At 55.3% G+C, this 19524-nt stretch overlaps 1 protein-coding gene across 1 annotated transcript; it reads left to right on the top strand.

Moving 5' to 3' along the window:
* Window positions 1–3160: 3160 nt before the first annotated feature.
* LOC132249673 (zinc finger protein 841-like) lies at window positions 3161–18979 on the top strand. Its single transcript, XM_059725355.1, is given in 7 exon segments — window positions 3161–3243; window positions 4840–5471; window positions 5570–5780; window positions 6973–7145; window positions 8198–8324; window positions 8929–9048; window positions 11616–18979. Coding segments are annotated over 6 exon segments (3750 nt in total). The 5' UTR covers window positions 3161–3243; window positions 4840–4925; the 3' UTR covers window positions 14189–18979.
* The last annotated feature ends 545 nt before the right edge of the window (window positions 18980–19524 follow it).

Genomic DNA, 19524 nt, shown 5'->3' with positions numbered 1-19524 from the left:
TCTCCTTGTATGGTGCATTACAAATTTCCATAGTAACACTACATTAATCTGTTATAGCTAGTACTTCTCTAGAAGCAAAAGTTATGTGTTATCTTACACATTCCAATCTGTTTTCCTGTCCTCGGCCGTACCATCTTCCCTCCTACTCGGCCCCCCCTTATCTTATCTCGCTCCATGCTGTAACTGGTCCTCAGTGACAGATTTATGTTCATTGTCTTTTCTCTCAGAAAATGGTTGACACAGTTAAAATGGTTACTTAACATAAGCAAATGGCTGGTTTGGCTATCATTTTGCCTTGTGGTCAGCAGCATTGCTAGGCCACAGGTCATGCCTTGTATTCAGCTGCAAATCTAATACTTCTCAATAATCTAAATGATTGTTAACCTAACAGCATGCTATCAAAAAAACTATTTTATTTCAGGGTAATAACAAACTTGCCCATCACACCAGGCACCAATTTACTTACCATCTGCATGCACTATTTAGATTGCTACCAATAAGGAGCTGCCCTTCTGCTAGGTTTATGGGGCAAAACCCTCATGGAATCATCCCAGAACATGTCCCCACCACCTAGGAGCCTCCTGAAGAAATCTGGGGAAGTCCCAGCTCAATGCAATGCTCGCTTTTTGAGTGTAAGCCTGCCAGCTGACACCCAACCTTTAACACCTTTACATTGCTGTTCCACCAGGCACTGGATGGCAGGACAAATAACTGTATACAAATATAGGGCACCAGTGACAAACTTTTGCTTCGATGCATGGTATTTAGCTTGTGTCAGAGCAGACTCGATTAATCAAGTTTGCTGCCAGTCTGCTGAAGTGTGCTAATTAACACACTCCAGCAGCCTCTGCATCATGTGTATTCACTGTGCCCATGTTTCAAAATGGCAGCAGCAGCACCTTAACTAAAGATCTTTGAACCAGCTTTTGTTAAAACACCCCCACTGCCATTTTGAATTGCAGGATGCTGAATACATGTGACACTGCGGGCACTCTAGTTAGACCCTTCTCCCCACCTCAGAGCATGTGCACAGAGGCCCTGAGAGATTTTTCAACAGCATTTCAAATTTACGTGCGACCGCCACCCAGAAACTTGGTCAAATAACTTAAAGCTGGATGTAGTAAGTTAAAGAAACCTGCTCACTCACCAGCAAATGTTAAATTCAAACAAGTTTATTACAAGGGAAAAGGAGAACAGTGGTACTCCCTAAGCAAAATCTTTAACTGTAGCTCAAAATGGATCACAGTCACAGTCCGAGGCAAACCAACCTGGGGAGCTCCCTCCTAGCCCAGTCACCCACAGCTGCCATCCGGGGATTCGACCACTCATGGTCCAAAAGAAATTCCTTATTTGAGCCAGTATACTTTGTGCAGTGGGCATGGCATGAAGAAACCATGTGCTGGGCCGGACAAGACTCTGGTCAGGGATGTCCAGGGGAGTCTCCCAGTGCCACAGAGTCATGGTGCGGGGTGGCCAAGAAGGATTTCCATTTCTAATCCCAGCCCACAGCAAATTCCCTATTCAAGCCATTGTCCTTAGTACAGTCACTGGGGGTGGGGGGCTGTGCTCTGAGTTGACAGTGCGGCAGAGCCAAACCACGCTTTGAGCTGGGCAATACTCTGGTCAGAGATGCCTGGGAGAATTGCCCAGTGCTGCAGAGTAATGGCATAGGGTGGCCCAACAAGGACTTCCATCTCTAATCCCAGCCCAGAAACCAGTTCTTCATTCAAGCCATTACATTTAGCACAGTTGCTGGGGGGGCTGTCAGACAGCAGCTGGGCATGGTCGAACCGCCTTTTGGGCTGGGCAAGTCTCTGGTCAAAGATGCCCATGAGAGTCCTCCAGGGGCACAGAGGTATGCCACGGGGTGGCCCAAGAAGGATTTCTGGGTATAATCCCAGCCCATAATCCCGTTCTTTATTTGGGTCCATGCATTTAGCACAGTGTCTGGGGGGTGCTGTCTGTTGGCAGCCTGGCATGTCCAAACCACAGCTTGGGCCAGGCAAGTCTCTGGTTACGGATGTCCAGGACAGTCCCCCGGTCGTGCAGAGATATTGCGATGGCGGCCCAAGCAGAATTTCTAGCCATAATCCCAGCCCGAAAGTCAGTTCCTTATTCAAGCCATTATACTTAGTAGAGTGGGCATGGGGGCTGTTAGCTGGCAGCCTGGCACGGCCAGACCGCGCTTGGGGCCGGGCGGGACTGTGGTCAGGGTTCTTTGGGACAGTCCCCCAGTGGCATTGCCATGAGATTTGGGGTGGCCCGCATCCTAATCTGACCTTCGTTTAGGGCTCTGTACTTGATGTGAAATATCATTTTACATATTAATTAGTACAGATGCTAGCTAATGAAATGCTGTCTCTTTGGGATGTGTAATTCATTAATAACACGTTGTTATTGGGTTTTCTTTTAATTAGCTTTGCAAAAGGAACCGGGAATAAAGACCTGGGACTAAGGACCCAATTGCAGCCTCATGGGGGCTGCTCAATTTTTTTGGCCGAGAAACGTCCAGGCGCCCCTGCCCTGGTCCCCGGCCCAGCCCTGCTCGCTTCTTTGTCCGCTCGGGCGGGCTCCCTCCGAGGTGCCCGAGCCCCCCCACAGCCCGGGGCGGCCCTGGCCGGGACGAGCGGCTGCGGCGGACGCGGACCTGGGACCTCCCGCCCCGTCCCGTCCCGTCCCGTCCCAGCCGTCTCCTTCCTGCGGGCACGGCCCGTCCTGCTGCCCGGGGTGAGGAGGCGGTCTGTCCGGGCAGAGCCGGGCAGGGGCAGCGGGGGGACGGGACGGGATGGAGCGGCCCCACGGCCCGGCGCTGCGCTGGGGTCTGTCCCGAAGCAGCCCGGCCCGGCCCTGCTCCGCGCTCGTCCCGGGCAGGCCCCGGCGGGGCGGGGCGGGGCGGGGGGGAGGGAGGGCGCAGGAGCAGAACGGGCTGCTGCGGGGAGGCGGGTTCGTCCCGCCCCGCCCCGCCCCTCCTCCTGCCCGACGAGCCCGGGTGCGGGATCCAACTGCGCCTGCCCGGCCCGCGGGGGCAGCGCGGAGGGGTAAGCGGGTGCGGGGGTTGCGGACCCCGCAGGGCTGGGGGCAGTTGGAGGTGCGGGCCCCTGCTCTGGGGACACGGGTGCGGGCAGCGCCGTCCCCCCTCCGCCCGCCCGCTGCCCTGGCCATGGCCCGGCTCTGCCCGGACAGACCCCCCTCCCTGCCCCGCCCCGGGGCAGACCCGGGTGCTGGGGGGAACTGAGGGTGAAGGTAAGAGGGAGATGGGGGCGGCAGGGTGGGGCGGGAGGAGACTGGCGGGGCGCGGGGCAACGCGAGGCGGGAGGAGGGACACGCCGGGCCGAGAGGAGCCGCCCAGGCCGAGCCCGGCGCTGCAGGCAGAGCCCGCGCACACCTTCCGGGAGGGGGAAGGCAGGACTGTTCCCCCCTCCCCGCCGCAAGCCTGGCTGTGGATCCGTGCTGTGGGGCATTGCTGTGCGGGTCGCAAGGGGCCCTGGGGACGGCAGCACCCCCCACCCCCACTGTGCACAGATCTGGGCTGGCACATGTCCCCCCCAGGACCTGCCCCTGTCTCCATCCCCCCCTTCCCTCACCCTGGGGGGCTCCAGCCCCCAAATATCTCTTCTGTTTCTCCTCCTCCACGCGTCCCTGCAGGGACCTGCCCTCCAGCCTTTCCCGCTGTATTCACGACCCGGTGCTTGTGTGCGGGCATGCGAGTGCCCTGGTGCCCCTGCGACCCGCTCCCACCAGCCCCTTGCACACCTGAACCTGCCCGCCTGAGCAGGGAAAGCACGGGTTCCCGTCCCTCTAGACGCTGTGAATTTGGGACAAACGCTGTCCTTGGTCATGCAGCCCAGGACCACAATTTGCGGTTCCTATTTGGGCGCTGTCCCACCCAATCAGGGAGCGGGGGTGACCCTAACTGCAGGGCGGGGACAGGAGGGAACAGCCGATGGGCTGGGAAAGGGGGGAGAGCTGCGGCTGCCCCATTTCTCCAGCCGGCCCGGTGCCCGCATCCTGCGCTGGGGCCGGAGGGGCAGGAAGGACGGCTCCGACACTGCTCCGAGTGACTCCATGCGGCGCCCAACTAGGGAGGCGATGATCCAGTTGCCCATGGATCCGGTTACTCCTTAGCCAGAGCAAGCAGGGAGCAAACGCCAGCACACAGCGCGCACAACAGCCTTATTCAGTCTGGAGACAGCTTCCGACGAGGTCCCAAAAAACCAGCAAATCGGGGCCCTGCACTGAACAATACTTCTTTCCACATTTCTACAGCTTGGTTCACGCTCATTAAAATTCACTCCCCCTTCGCCCCTCCCCCCATTGTTCCACCCATTTCTCCTCCCAGCACAAGCTCTGCCCTCATTACCATGGCATTGCCTATGCACGTTATTCATTTACATGCCTCTCTGCTAAGAGCGCATGCGTAAGGCAAGGAGCTCGGCTTTTCTCAGTCACTTGCTGATTGTTCCAGGTTTCTTGCTGACTTTAGCAGCCTCTTCAAGGTTTTGCTTCTAATTTATCTCCTGACAATAGCTGGTGGGCTGCATCTTGTTCTTCTTATGCAACCGGCTCTGTACTTTACAACACTGCGACCTTGTTAGAAAACTGCTTGCCTAAGTGTTTGCAAGGCTATTTTTAATGCATCATTCTACCTTGTGGTCAGCAGCTCTACTGAGACGCAGAAAAAAGCCTTTATTCAGCTGCAAATCTGGTGCTCTCCAAAATCTGAATATTGTAACCCTTACAGTTGGGAGCATCAGGGCTGGGCAGACCTTGGTCTGGGGCAGGATTACAGTCCCGGGTCTCGGATCCATGGTCAGATTTCCACTGTCTACTTTTCCACAGGTGTTCCTGGAGACCGGACGCTGCTGACAGGTGCCGTGCACAAGTGTACAGAGAGCGAGAGCCCAGGCCCCCGACCGGTGAGATCCATGCTGGGGAGACGTGGCTGCTGCGCTGGAGCCCGTGGCAGCCATGGGCCTCCCCTTCCCGGCGGGAGCTGGAGGACCAGGACCCAGGAGGCGTGCAGGCAGGAGGGTCTGAGGCTGCAGAAATACCTCGTGTCGTCCAGACTGGAACCAGTCCAGCACCAAGAGCTCTGGGGGCAGGACACGATGCAGGCCATGCAGCCCCCTTGCGAGGCTGAGCTGCCCTCCGCGACCCCACAGCTGGCACTGCGGGATGATCTCCCCACCCCAGAGCCCTGGCGCCAGCTCTTCCGTGGCCTGCGCTACCGGGAAGCCGAGGGCCCAGGGAAGATTTGCAGCCGCCTGCGGGAGCTGTGCCGGCGCTGGCTGGAGCCCCAGTGCCGCAGCAAGAAGCAGATGCTGGAGCTGGTGGTGCTGGAGCAGTTCCTGGCCATCCTGCCCCCAGAGATGCGGAGCTGGGTGTGCAGGTGCCACGTGGAGACGTGTGCCCAGGCCGTGGCCCTGGCCGAGGGGTTTCAGCTGGGGCAGGCGGAGGACGAGAAGCTCCAGGTGAGAGCGTTTGTTTGGTGCCATCTGCACCTCCATGTGTCGGGGGATGTTCCCCCCCAGATCCCGGCTCCCCAATGACACATGTATCTCGTCCCCAGGTCACCGTGCGTGTGAAGGTCGAGGAGGGGTCCTCTGACCAGATGCAGCCCCCGGGGGTCCTGCCGGAGTTTGCTGATTCCCAGGTGCAGCAGCTGAAGGCTCATCATAAGGACAGGCCTCTGGAGGAGGCAGGAGATCAGGAAACCCCAGGGCCTGAGGTCGAGCTGCCTCATCTCCCCAAAGAGGAGCCCCCGTCCAACCCGGAGCCAGGTCCTTACCAGCCTTTTTGATGTACAAGCTTAACATTGGCTCGACACCCAAAGAGTAGCAGTTACCTCCCCACACCCCCCGCCATTATTAGTGTTGGCGACGGGGTTTAGGTCAGTTGAGTTTGGGGGACAACTAAGTAGAAAACAGCGCTGGGAGTGGGGTCGCAGGCTCCAAACAAGCGCTGCACGGGGGGACAGCGAGCGGAGCGGAGCGGGCAGTAGCCGGTGGCTCTTGAACGAGTCCAAGGAGCCAGGGGCAGGTGAGGTGTGGGATGAAGTCCTGGTGTGCAGTTAGGAGCCTGAGTAGCTGTCCTGCGGTTGTGGTGAGTGGCTTCAATGCCTGCTTCTGCCCAGGACTGGGCCGCAAGGTTTGTACCTGTGTGGCTGGGGTGGGACAGGGCTCTGGTCCCTGTGGGTGGTCCGAGGCCCAGGATCTTTCTCACTCCCTGCACCTCTGGTCTCAGAAAGATGCTTTAGGTGACTGGCTCTTGCCGTGCTGCCGTGGTCACAATCAGTGATGTAATTGCTGTTCTAACGATCAGTCTTGTAAACATATCAGTCTGTAAAAGGCTGGTGCAGGTGATGCGGAAATGAGTCCCCAGTGGCCTCTGGCTGGGCCAGGTGCAGTCCACCCAGGCCTCCGTCCTGCTGCAGATCCCCGGGACAGGGGAGACCTGGGAGCTGTCAGCACGCGGAGGGTCCCGAGGCGGGTGCCCCAGACCAGGCCCTTCCCCAAGTGAGGTGAGGAGCGGTGGGTCTCCCGTTTCCAGTGGCAGGAGGTCCTGTCCCCCAGTGCAGAAATCTCTCTGCCAGAACAGTTTGATGAGTCCGTGCTCGAGCAGGTCGGCGGCTCTTGTTCTCCTGGTGCTCCTGGGAGCATTTCACATGTCCTGGAGTAGACAGACCCTGCATTTCCCACCCTCCACCCAAACATGTGGACCTGACCCAACACCAGCATCCCTCCAGATCCCTTCTCAGGGAGCGATGTCACAGTGCCGTAATCGCCACCGGCGCTGAGGCAGTTCTAGGGGCTCATCTCCAGCCTCTTGCCAGTGGAACAATGAGTCTCCCGTCTCCCCTCTCCACACACTGCAGCCTCCAGCTCCCTTTATCCCAGGCCAGTCCAGGAGACGAGCAAGGCTTTTCCCTGTCACCACCCCAGGGCTCACCTGTGCACTCTCTTCCACCCGCAGGTGCCGGGACCCTGAGCAGAGTGGATCAGCAGCCTCCCAAGGAAGGGCCTGTAAAGCTGGAGCTGCAGAGACCCTCCCCAGGGAGACGGGGACAGAGCGGCTCCCTGACGCCTGGGCCGGGCCAGCTGCAGGAGGGGCAGGGCAGGCTGGCGAAGCAGGGGGAGAGCATGGAGGTGAGCAGGGCACCAGCTGGGGGTGGGAGTGCAGCTGGGGCAGAGCCCAGGAGGAGCCAGGGGTGCTGTCAAGAGTTTGGGGAGCAGAGACCAGAAGAGTGAGCAGGGGTGCTGGCATGGGAAGGCCTGGTCAGAGTCCAGCCAGCCAGCACCAGGGAGCCCGGGGCAGTGGTCTCTACAGCTGAGCCCCACAAGGCCTCTCCCGCCTGCCTAGGACTGGGGAGCACAGAGGGTCTCTGCAGTCGATGCCAGCAGGGTCCCCCCAGCCCATCAGTTTGGCAGGAGTGAGCATCACACCTGGCTCCTGATTATCTGTTTTAGTGTGAGGGGAGGCAGAAGCCAGGATGGATTTGCAGTTTACAGATTAACTGAATCAGAGGCGCAGCACAGGTTTTTCCGATTCCACACTCATTTGATAAGTTTGCATTGAAGAGTGTGCACAGACCAGACAATTAAATAGAGAGAGTCTTTTGAATACCAAGTGCAGAGGGGCAGCATGGTGGGACGGGGGACAGTGCTGGGAGAGGAGATGTAAGTCTAGACCCCCCCACACAAAGGGGACACAGCAGCTAATCTGGTTAATCGGAGATTACTGCACAGTCCCTGTGTGGACCGTGCGTAACACAACCCAGCCTGCATTTGATTTGTGGTTGCACAACTCCATGTTCAGGTTTGTGCTGAAGTGTTTGGTCTAAGGACAGCTGCTCTGAGGTCAGCACTGGGAAGTCCAGGGAGGTGAAAGTGTCCTGCCACAAGCCTTTCTCTCTTCCTGGACCAGCTGCCATGGGGCAGTAGGAGGGATTGTGGGGCACAAGCAGGGGTAGGGAGGCTATGGGTTGGGAGCAATTTTTTTTCTTTTATGAGGCGATTTGCAATTTTTAAACAGAGAAAACCAGGATCCCTGCATATCACGTGTCAGCTGATTAGAGTACCCCTGCCTGTCCTGGGTAAGCGTGCAAAGGGCTGTAGTGCAGAGTGAGTGCAGACAGGGCAGTGGGGGCTGGGGGCAGCGGGGGCAGGAGACTCTGATGCTGTAACGTTTGTGCCGGCAGCTCCGGGAGGTGTTTGAGGATGTGGCATTGTATTTCACACGGGAGGAGTGGGAGCTGCTGGAAGAGGAAGACAAGGGGCTTTACCAGGACCAGATGCTGAGGAACCACCAAGCCCTCATTTCCCTGGGTAAAGCTCTGGTTCTTGCCTTGTCCTGGAGCCATGTGAGCTCTGCAGTGGTGTTGTCTTCTCTCTGCTTTTAACAGTCTCATCCTCATGAACGTTTGGCTGGTGGCTTAAATCCCTTTGCTCCCCTCTGCTCTGTCCATGAGTAGACTTCTCCTATCTCATACCTGCATATATTCCTCCTTCATTTGATCCAGCTGCATTCCCTGGAGTCTTCCCCCTTGATAACATGATTTCCCTTTGCCTTCTCACCATTATCATATCATTTGCAATTCATTGTGCCTCAAAATGCATTAACAGCTGTTGCTTGTGCAGTTATTCTGATTTCCTCCCTCTCTTGCCTAGTGTGTCCTGTCCAAACTCATTTCCACTCATTTGCCTGGAATTGCACTGGTGTTTGCTTCCTATGGCCATATGTCCACTACATGGATGGAAAGGACCATCCTCTTCCCCCGCTATGCCTTTCCTTTTAGCCTAAATGTCCATCCTCCCTTTTCCTTCAAGTCCTTAGTATAATCCTTGCGTTCATTGGCTCCATTCATCAAATTTCAGTTGCTTATTCTGTACCCAGTACCAATGGATAAACTCTCTTTAACCACTGCCCAAGCAGGATATCGAGGCCCTGCCCCTGACTTGATCTGCCGCATCCAGCGAGGACAGGTGGAGCTCTGGGTCCGTGATGATGAGGACCGTGGGGAAATGCGGAAGTCAGAGGACGTGCTGCCAGGTGAGTTGTGGCTGTCCCCTCCACCCGACTACCCTCTCACAAACGCTCCATGCCCAGGGTGAAAGGGAGCCTGGAAACTGCAGAGCTGCCCTGTGCTGCCATTTCAGGGTGCTGACCTCAAATAGCTTGTGCTGTCGTGTGTGCAGACAGGTGTTGTTCCACCCCCTGAAAGTGAAACCTTGGAAACTGTTACCAACAGGATTGTCTTTGTCAAAGGCCCCCAGTGTTTGACATGGCCCCTTGCTGCTATAATATCAAGTAAACCTTAATAGTAATTGTAGCAAGTTTCATCCATGTAATACGACCTGACGAGTGGCTCCATTAGGCATTACAGCAGCGATCTTTCATGGTGCTGGCTTTGCGTCCTTCACTGGATGTGGGAGATGTTTCTTTCTGGTTTTCCTGTTGTTCAAGTTGAAATTGCACGATCGCCCCCCAACTCCCCATAGTAAAAGCATGCACACAACACCCTCTTCCTTTGTTTGTCCGCTGTGTCAATAACTTTCTCATCCCAAATTGCCTAATCCCCAAGTTCCTTGTTGTTTCAAATAGTTTACTTGGTGCCACGGGAGCACTCCCAGCGCCCCTCTGCCCTGCAAGATGCTGGAGAGATGCTAAGGGTCAAAAGGATATGAACAAAAGGATGAGAATGCAAACAAATGGTCAATCCGCTCTTCTCAATCTTTGGCATGACTGATATGTTTGAGGCCCAGGAGGCCATGCTCCAGGGATATACCATTTTCTGTAGCCACTTTGCAAATATTCCAGAACTCATCCAGAACTTGTGCTTACATTTCATGTCTAGCATAGTTAACACCACAGCCACTTACAGCAATAACGGTACACAAACACAGCCGCGCAAGCAAGACAATGACTATGCAGAACACAGTGAAGCTCGAATCTTCTTTGTACCAAGGGATCTTCTTGATGACTCACTGCTGGTCCACATCCTGGAAAACACAAAGACAAAAAGGGGAATGGCTTAACCCCCTTTAAGTTAGTTCATGTCATGGGATCCCTTCTGACACTGTGGCTGGCTTGGCCCTGGCCCTGGCCCTCCTGCAGCTCCTTCACAGATTCCCCTCTCTGCAGCTTCAGAGGCTGTTTTTTTAGCAATCTTTTCTACTTCAAGTGACAGCTGCTGCAAGGTGTACCCTGCCACACACTTTCCCTCCTTGGCTTTCACCAGGGGTTTCCTGTTGGGGCAGGCTCCCCCTATCCTTTTCCCAGCCAAGAGTAACCCACAAGGCAGTGAGAGCCAAGGTTTTCAGGCACTCTGCACTCGCCTTTCTCAGGGGTGGGAACGTCACATTTCGTAGAGACTGCCCTGCCACGAGTAGCTCCACCACACTAACCAGTCCCAGGAGGGTGTAGTGTTCAGGTCTTACCCAGGACTAATTGTTAGGCTCTTCTGCCCTGGTTATCTTCACCCCTCATGGGCACAGTCTCTCACTTCTGGGTTTTTTGTGCCCCAGCCATTCTTGTTGGACAAGAGAGAGGCTGGGGTTGTCCCTGGTGTCTCCTTGTCCAGGTGACTGGGAGCACTGGATGTGTGTAACCCTGGGCTCAGGCTGCATGAAGTGGGTGGGTGGAGTGGGTGGGAATCAGAAGATTTCATGTTGTGGGGGGAAGTGAACCCCCCACTGTTTGCACCAGAATCTCCCCTGTGCCATTTCCTCTCTGGGACCCCGAGTGTCACAAAGCCTGAGGCTCAGCCCAGAGTCTGTATGCAGGTTCATGCCAAGGCCTTTGTCCCAGTGCAGCTTCCTGTGCTGTGGAGGCTGCCTGGGATTCATTAGCAGAGGAAAGCTCCATGGGCTCATTCCCTGCACCAGACATGGCCCCAGAAACAGGGAGGAGGCAGATCACTGCTCTCAATCCTCCACTCCCAGAACATTTCTTGGAGGGATAATGCATGAAACATGATGGCTTTTGCTACCGAGCAGTGTAAGGCAGTGTTCAACACACACTCCAGACTGGTGACAAGTCCTGGACATGCACCCCAAGGCTGTTCAGCCTTGTACCAGATGCTGCTTTCAGGACTGCCAGAGATCAAGGGCAAGCATTGCAGATGGGTCTCACCAAAGCACTGGGGCATGTGGAGCATGTCAGCCCAGTCAGGTGGAGGCTCAGCATCATCCGCCCCTGGACCCACCAGTGCTGTGGGATACAGCAGCCCTTTGAGAGCCTCATTTTTCCGTTTAGAAGATCCCTCTGGTCTCATCCTCATCCTCTTAAAATGTGAACCTATTCAGGTACAATCCAAACACACATGTTGCACGTGTTTGTTGGAGCAGGGCCTGAGGTGATGGGGCTGAGATCTGGGCCAGAACCCTTGAGAGTCTGCCTCCTAACTCCACTGGGTAGGGAAGATGAGACTGGCACAAGGACCTGGCACTGCCTCACCCGCAGCATTTGGGCCTGTGGCCGAAAGACCTAGTTTTCTTGGGGAAACACAAGTGCCAAGTCCTGTCCTGCTCTGAGGCCCATCCCAGCAGAAGGAATAGCAGTGCTTGCCCCTTGGCAGCAGGGCAGGGACTAATCTGGTGTTTCTTCCTCCCATGCAGGACATGCCTGGTTGCTGAGCAGAACCAAGGAGCAGGGTCCTGAGGAAGGGCCTGGAAAGCTGAAGCCACCATGGGCTTCCCTGGGGAGTGTGGGTGAGGTGGATTCCCTGAGCCCAGAAAAGAACCAGTTGCTCAAGGGTCAGGGGATGCCCCCAAAGCTGGAGAATGTAGCAGTGAATGTGGTCCCATCTGTAGTTGGACATTTGAGTGAACAAGGGAAAGAAGCCAGAAAAAGCCCAAGGTGCAGGGATGAATATGTCATGCAGAGACACCTGAGGAGGCAGAAAGAAAAGGTGCATTGGAGAGAGACACTGCATGCAAACCAAGACACTGTGGGGGGCCTCAGTGGGAAGCAGGAGATCACTACCAAGCCCAGGGGGAGAGCCTACCCCTGCCCTCAGTGCAGGAAAAGATTTAGCTGCCCCTCGCAGCTGGCTTTCCACAAGATAAGGCATGCTGATAAGATGCCCAATGTACACGCCACGTGTGGGAAGAGCTTCACCTTCCTCTCGACCCTGGCTGATCACCGCCAGGTCCATTCTGGACAGCTCCCCCACCGCTTCACCAAAAGGGGGAAGAGCATTGTGCTGCTCAAAACCCAGGATGTGCACAGGAAGAAGCATCAGTACTGCTGTGTCACATGTGGTAAGACCTCCACCCATTTCTTCTCCCTGGTTCAGCACCGTCGCATGCACTTGGGGAGGAAGACACACCACTGCAAAGAGTGCAGGAAGAACTTCATTAGCTGGCAAGGCCTGTCCCAACACCGGTGTGTGCGGAGGAGGCAGCAGCCACACTGCTGCACAAAGTGTGGGAAGAGCTTCAGGCAGCCCTCCAGCCTGGCCAGGCACAGGTGCATGCACACACGGGAGAAGCAACTTCATTGCTCTGTGTGTGGGAAGAACTTCAGTTCTTCCTCCCACCTGGCCATGCACCAGCGCATCCACACACGGGAGAAGCCGTATCAGTGCTATAAGCGTGGGAAGAGTTTCAGTTGTTCCTCCCCGCTGGCCAGCCACCAGCACATTCACATGGGAGAGAAGCCATATCAGTGCTCTGAATGTGGGAAGAGCTTCAGTTCTTCCTTCCACTTGGCCGAGCACCAGCACATCCACACAGGAAAGAAGCCATATCATTGCTCTGAGTGTGGGAAGAGCTTCAGTTGTTCCTCCTTGCTGACCAGCCACCAAAGCATCCACACGGGAGAGAAACCATATCAGTGTTCTGAGTGTGGCAAGAGCTTCACCCAATCCTCCAACCTGGCCCAGCACCAGCATGTCCACTCAGGGGAGAAGCCACATCAGTGCTCTGAGTGTGGGAAGAGCTTCAGTTCTTCATCCCACCTGGCCCAGCACCAGCGCATCCACACAGGGGAGAAGCCATATCAGTGCTCTGAGTGTGGGAAGAGCTTCAGTTCTTCCTCCAACCTGGCCCAGCACCAGCGCATCCACACAGGGGAGAAGCCATATCAGTGCTCTGAGTGTGGGAAGAGCTTCACTTATTCCTCCAACCTGACTGAGCACCAGCGCATCCACACAGGGGAGAAGCCATATCAGTGCTCTGAGTGTGGGAAGAGTTTCAGTTCTTCCTCTGACCTGGCCAAGCACCAGCGCATCCACACAGGGGAGAAGCCATATCAGTGCTCTGAGTGTGGGAAGAGATTCAGTTATTCCTCTGACCTGGCCAAGCACCAGCGCATCCACACAGGGGAGAAGCCATATCAGTGCTCTGTGTGTGGGAAGAGCTTCAGTTATTTCTCCTCCCTGGCCCAGCACAAGCGCATTCACACAGGAGAGAAGCCACATCAGTGCTCTGAGTGTGGGAAGAGCTTCAGTTATTTCTCTTCCCTGGCCCAGCACAAGCGCATCCACACAGGAAAGAAGCCATATCATTGCTCTGAGTGTGGAAAGAGTTTCAGTTGTTCCTCCTCGCTGGCCAGCCACCAGCGCATCCACACGGGAGAAAAGCCATATCAGTGCTCTGAGTGTGGGAAGAGCTTCACCCAATCCTCCAACCTGGCCCAGCACCAGCATGTCCACACAGGGGAGAAGCCACATCAGTGCTCTGTGTGTGGGAAGAGCTTCAGTTATTCTTCCAACCTGGCCCGGCACCAGCGCGTCCACACAGGGGAGAAGCCATATCAGTGCTCTGAGTGTGGGAAGAGCTTCAGTTATTCCACCGACCTGGCCAGCCACCAGCGCATCCACACGGGAGGGAAGCCATATCAGTGCGCTGAGTGTGGCAAGAGCTTCACCCAATCCTCCAACCTGGCCCGGCACAAGCGCAGTCACACAAGGGAGAAGCCATATCAGTGCTCTGAGTGTGGGAAGAGCTTCAGTTCTTCCTCCCACCTGGCCCAGCACCAGCGCATCCACACAAGGGAGAAGCCATATCAGTGCTCTTAGTGTGGCAAGAGCTTCACCCAATCCTCCAGCCTGGCCAAACACCTGCATGTCCACACAGGGGAGAAGCCAAATCAATACTCTGACTGTGGGAAGAGTTTCAGCATCCCCTTCAACCTGGCCCGGCACCAGCGCATGCACAAAGGGGAGAAGCCACATCATTGTTCTTAGTGTAGGAAGAGGTTCTCCTACTCCTGCAGCCTGTGCTGAACACCAGTGCATGCACACAGGGGAGAAGCTACATCAGTGCTCTGAGTATTGGAGAATCTCACCCATCTCAGCAACCACCAGTGGTGCATTCAAACCAGCTCCCTCATGCTGGTTGCCTGCAGAAAGAGTTCCCCCAGGCTTTGCCCCTTGTAGGAAACTTGTAAGTCAGCCCCAATGTGGGGGGAGGAGACGACGAGGAGACGATCTTTGCATCAGCCTTGGTGCCTGTGCATTCCCCATCATTCCCTAACAGTATTCCCAGGGGAAGAAGTGCCTTCACGATAGGGTAACCTCTCCCAGATGGCTGACTTCAGATGACACCTGGGGACTTTCCTTAGCTGCCTCCCAGCTTTCTCCTTCCTCCTGGTCCCGGGGTTCTGGTAGATGAGCCCCTGAGTTGCAGGGAGAGTGCATTTATGGCTGGGGAAGCATTCCCTACAATCGTCCCTAACCTCACCTTTCCTCTCCACCACATCACCCCTCTTCCAGACCTGCCCATGCCCAGTGGGGTCTGCAACGAGCTGTCACCTCCGGAGTTTTTTTGGCCTGTTTTGCTCTTCAGCCTCTGTAGAAGTGTGCACCATGGGGTGCATGCTGCTCCTGCGCTCTCCCCCCCCCTTTGCTGTATTCTCTCTCATGCATTCCCTGCTACTAAGGCAACACAACTGGACATGCCACCCCTATGGTTGATCGTTGTGCCCTCTCCCAAGCTCTGCAATGGGAATAGACCCAGGCCTACAACCCTTTCCAGGGCAAATCTCTCTGCTTTCCAGCCCCTTCCTTTTCTAAATGATTCACCACAATGCAGAGGTTGTTGCTAAGCCTTGGGAGCAGGAGGTAGTCTGATCTACCCACACTGCTGCTAACTGACTGGCTGCTCCCACCCACTTCTGCCCTTTTCCCACAGCAGGATCCAGAGCTGGGTGAGCCACCACCACAGGGTGAGAGACCCTGGATGAGCAACTGCAGCTGGCTCCACAGGTGCCCCAAGCCAGCCCTGTCTGCCCTGTTCCTACCTTCACCCACCACTGCCACCTATCTGCCCCACGGATGTAACTGGGAGAGTGGGGGGCAGTCTTTCCATGGTGCCAGCTCCAGGGGGGTGTCTCCCCCCTTGGAAGAGCAGGTTCTCAACCCTGCTGCCAGCACCCCTGCCAGCATGCCCGCAACATGCAGTGCTGGGGCAGGTATTAGGGTCAGGACAGGTGGTGGGAGGTCTGCAAGGATCTGACGTGGATGCTGGTGTCTGTCCCATGTGGGATCTGTGTTCACCTGGGCACGTGTGAAGGGAGGTAAGGTAGGTAGGGGTGATACCTCATTGTCCTCCAGGTGGGATCATCATGTGGGGGGGGCACAACTTCTGCTGGGGTATGTATGAGGTACACCTACAGGGGGGTCCACACTTACCTGGGGCAGGTGTGATAGGGGCTGTAATAGGGCAGATGGTGCTATGCCAGAATTGTGCAGCAGGGGGTGTTGTGGGGGTGCCTGTTCTCTCCTGGGGCAGGTGTGGTGTGGTCTGTCATGGGGTGGGGGGATGGGTGGACCCCCATTTCTTCCTCTCTCTCCTTCTACTTGCACTCCCCACCCCTGTGCCCCAAAAAGCCCAAGCCCAACTGGTGACCCCACTCCCTGCAGCCCTGGGGGATTTGCAGGGGGCTCGGCTCCATCCCAGGGATTCCTCCTCATCACCAAGGTGGATCTGGCCCCCTGGTCAGGCCAGTACAGACTGGGGAGCTTTCCTTGCCTTTCTAGTGTGATCCCGGTCTCTTCCTGGGATCCCTGGGGTGTGGATTACCAAGCTGTCACAGGAGTAGGAGGATGAGCACCGTGGCCCCGCTGCTTTTCCTGGGGCAGGACCAGGTGCGATGTCTGCTGCTGTGTCAGGCATGTGGCAGTTAGGCTAAGAAGTGCGATGATAGGTTTGTCTGGGCTGGTTTGGACAGGGCTGATGCTGACTCAGGTGGTGGCCGGACTGGAGGTAAGCTCTGCAGGCCTCCTCAGCCCCTCTCTTCTAGCATTTCCATGATGAGAACATCCCCTAGAGCCATGGCTCTCAGCCTTTTTAGACTGCGGACTGGCAAACATGGACAGAAAGCAGAACCTTTCATAGATTTAACTGCATAGACATTAGGCCTGGAAGGGACCTTGTAAGGCCATTCCCTTCCTCATCAGCCCTCACATTTTCCATTGATTTCTTCACGGTGGCTGGCCATGGAGCTGGTGCTCTTATTGAACTCTCCGCAGTGGCTCCTAGGTCTCTGTCCTGTGTGGTAACAGCCCGTCGTGGTGTCAGTCCCATTTATACAATTCTCATTCATATGTGTTCCTGGCCCATTCCACTCAGATCATGACCCCGTGTTCAATAGAGTTAATATATTATTTACTCTTCATTATTATATACACGTTTTAAAGTGGGGGGATGGACATGATGAGACTTCTCATTCAGCTCCAGCACTCTCGAGTTGTAGGGCCCTAGAAGAAGCCTTCACCTCCAGAGACGAGCCATGCGCATGATCAGAGGTCAGGGAAGCAGACCCTGCTATGACAGGCTGAGAGCCCTGGGGCTCTTTAGCCTGGAAAAGCGCAGGCTCAGGGGTGATCTGATGGCCACCTACAAGTTTATCAGGGGTGACCATTGGTATCTGGGGGAACGTTTGTTCACCAGAGCGCCCCAAGGGATGACGACTAGGTCACAAACTACTACAAGACCGTTTCAGGCTGAACATAAGGAAGAATTTCTTTACTGTCCGAACCCCCAAGGTCTGGAATAGCCTGCCGCCGGGGCTGGTTCAAGCGCCGACATTGAACACCTTCAAGAGCAAACTGGATGCTTATCATGCTGGGATCGTATGACCCCAGCTGACTTCCTGCCCTTTGGGCCGGGGGCTGGACTCGATGATCTTCCGAGGCCCCTTCCAGCCCTAATGTCTAAGAAATCTATGAAAATGTCTATGAAATCTCTCTGAACTTTTCCTTCTCATGCCTGCACAATGCATCCCACACCACACAGACACCAAGTCACAGCTCTGTGCTTCATACATCAGCAAGGATCCCTACTGTTGGAGCATGCTGTGCAGGTATCTGAAGGGAGGTGCAGCGTTTTGTTTTGTGTCATTACAATTTTAATACTGCCCCAGCCAGGAAACCTGCTCATCTTGCTTGGGAATGGAGATCAAAGTTCCCACAACATTTGATTCCCAAGCCATGCTGAAGTCTGCAGATCTTAGCAAAAGGATACCTAGGAATTTAGACCTCATTATGTCCCTGCCTTCAGCTGTTATGTGTGTAAGTGAGGAGATCATGGCAAAAAAGGCAACCTAATGGCAGCCTAATGCCTTAGGTGTTTGCAAACTACCATCAAAAAGGGAGCAAATCTACTACCTTGGTGTGAGCAAAAGAGGTCTGGATCCCAGAGCCTCTTGCCTAAAAGCACTACAAAAAACCTAAATCTAAGTCTTGGACCCTCTAGGCCCCACCACCTTTCTGAGACACCCAATGGGTGGGCTACTGTGAGAGTGGACAACTGTTTAGCTATCTCCATTCTCCTCCTTCACTTCCTCCATGAACATAGGGCAGGGAGTCAAGGGAGTCTGCACCTGGCCATTAAGAACGTAGGCAGAACCAGCCCTAGCAGCAGACAGGGGCTGAAATCTTCCAGAAGTGGAAGTTTGACACTACAGGGAAATCAGGGAGCCTTCAAGTGTCTCTGGTGAACACTGCAAAACCTGGAGTTCCCTGCATGGTGATTCTGAACTGCAGGGCCCCTGGGCTCCATGCATCAAGGCAAAGGTGGTGTGACAGGCTAGGTGGTAGTGACTTAGCCCAGCGGTTTTGAAAGGATAAAAGATGACTGGAGGACTTGGGATTGCCTTTCCTCACCAATCAGGACCCAGAGATTCACCCTCCATGGCCCCTGATTGGCCCCTTGGTTCACCTGGAGGGGGATGAAATGGGCAGCGTGGCTGACTCAGGGGAGACCAGCAAGGGAGCACAAGGAAGGAGTCTCAAAGAGCTGGCAAGTGCTGGGCCAGTGGGGTGGGAGCAGTTGCCCCAGAAGCACCTGAAGGATTGGGACCTCCAGGCGGCAGTTTGATCCTCAGCAGCGCAGCAAGGGGCCTGCAGGAGAGGCTCCCCACTGGGCTCCAGAATCCCCTATGAGAGGCTGTGGCTAGCAGGAGGGGCTGCCTAGGTCCAGCAAGGATCTGAGCAGTGACCTGAGAGGTTCCCAGCTCTACTTCCATCTCCTCCAGCAAGAGGCCAGGCAGCTCAACATGAGGCCCGGACTCCAGGAAGGCCAAAACCCCTTGAAGCTTGGTACAGTGCTAGCTCTGGTGGCTGCCTGCTGCAGCTTCTGCCTACTTATGGGAGAACTGAGTTCAAGTCCCAGGTTGGGTGATTTGGAGTGAGTGAAGTAGCAGGGAAAAATTCTTGTTGCAGTGGAAAGGGGTCATTGTGTTTTCCTCTTTTCTTCCCCTCCAGGTACCTAGGCCCTATACTCCTTGTCATTTGACATTTTGTTTTTTGTGCCTTTTATATTACACCAACCAGTATGGTTTGTTCTGCTGTTTGTGTTTTAATTTTTTAACCCTGTCTTTTGTCAACTGGATGAATATGTCAATGATTGTAAGTGTCTAACCTTTGTTGAATCCTGCCCCTTCGCGTGTTGTAGTGCCCCCTAGACCCCTGGGTTTATAGTGCTTATGTTCCCAGTACTGTTCTCTCATTAAAAGGTATATGGTTAAGTCCCCAGTGGTGGTCTGGCTCTGCTCTATAGGGGGAGGAGAGTCCCTACACCTCCGACAGTGCCAGTGCACCTGCTTTGATCCCTTCAATTGGAGAGGGGGTACCTCTTGGAGTACCGCCCGGGTTACATTTTGGGGGCTCATCCGGAATCCCCATGTAGCGGGTGCTAGAATATTATTCAAGCACTGTGTACCCCTGTAGAGAGAGAGAGAGCCACCCAGAGACATGTCCAATGCTTTTCTGTCTGCCGTACCCTCCAGGAGTGATGGGACTGTGCAGGGGGAAGTGGGGCAACCTGCTCGTACTGAGGCTACTCCGGAATGGGTGAGGGTATTCCAGCAGATTCTGCAGGAGGAGATGCGTTCCTCCAGTGACCAGGCAGCCTATAAGAGACTCCAGAGTCTCTCAAGGACTCTTCCAGTCTCTGCAGGGGAGGAAGGATTTGGGGGCAGGGGAAGCCGTGGACCACCAAACCATGTGGCACCCATAAGGACAGCTCAGCCTGAAGAAGGAGAACATCGGGAACCTGCAATCCATGAGGCGACCAGCAG

This window comes from Alligator mississippiensis, chromosome 1 (assembly GCF_030867095.1).
Source record: "Alligator mississippiensis isolate rAllMis1 chromosome 1, rAllMis1, whole genome shotgun sequence".
Classification (NCBI taxonomy): domain Eukaryota; kingdom Metazoa; phylum Chordata; order Crocodylia; family Alligatoridae; genus Alligator; species Alligator mississippiensis.
Note: the sequence above shows the minus strand (reverse complement) of the source record. Positions and strands in the feature narration are given on the sequence as shown.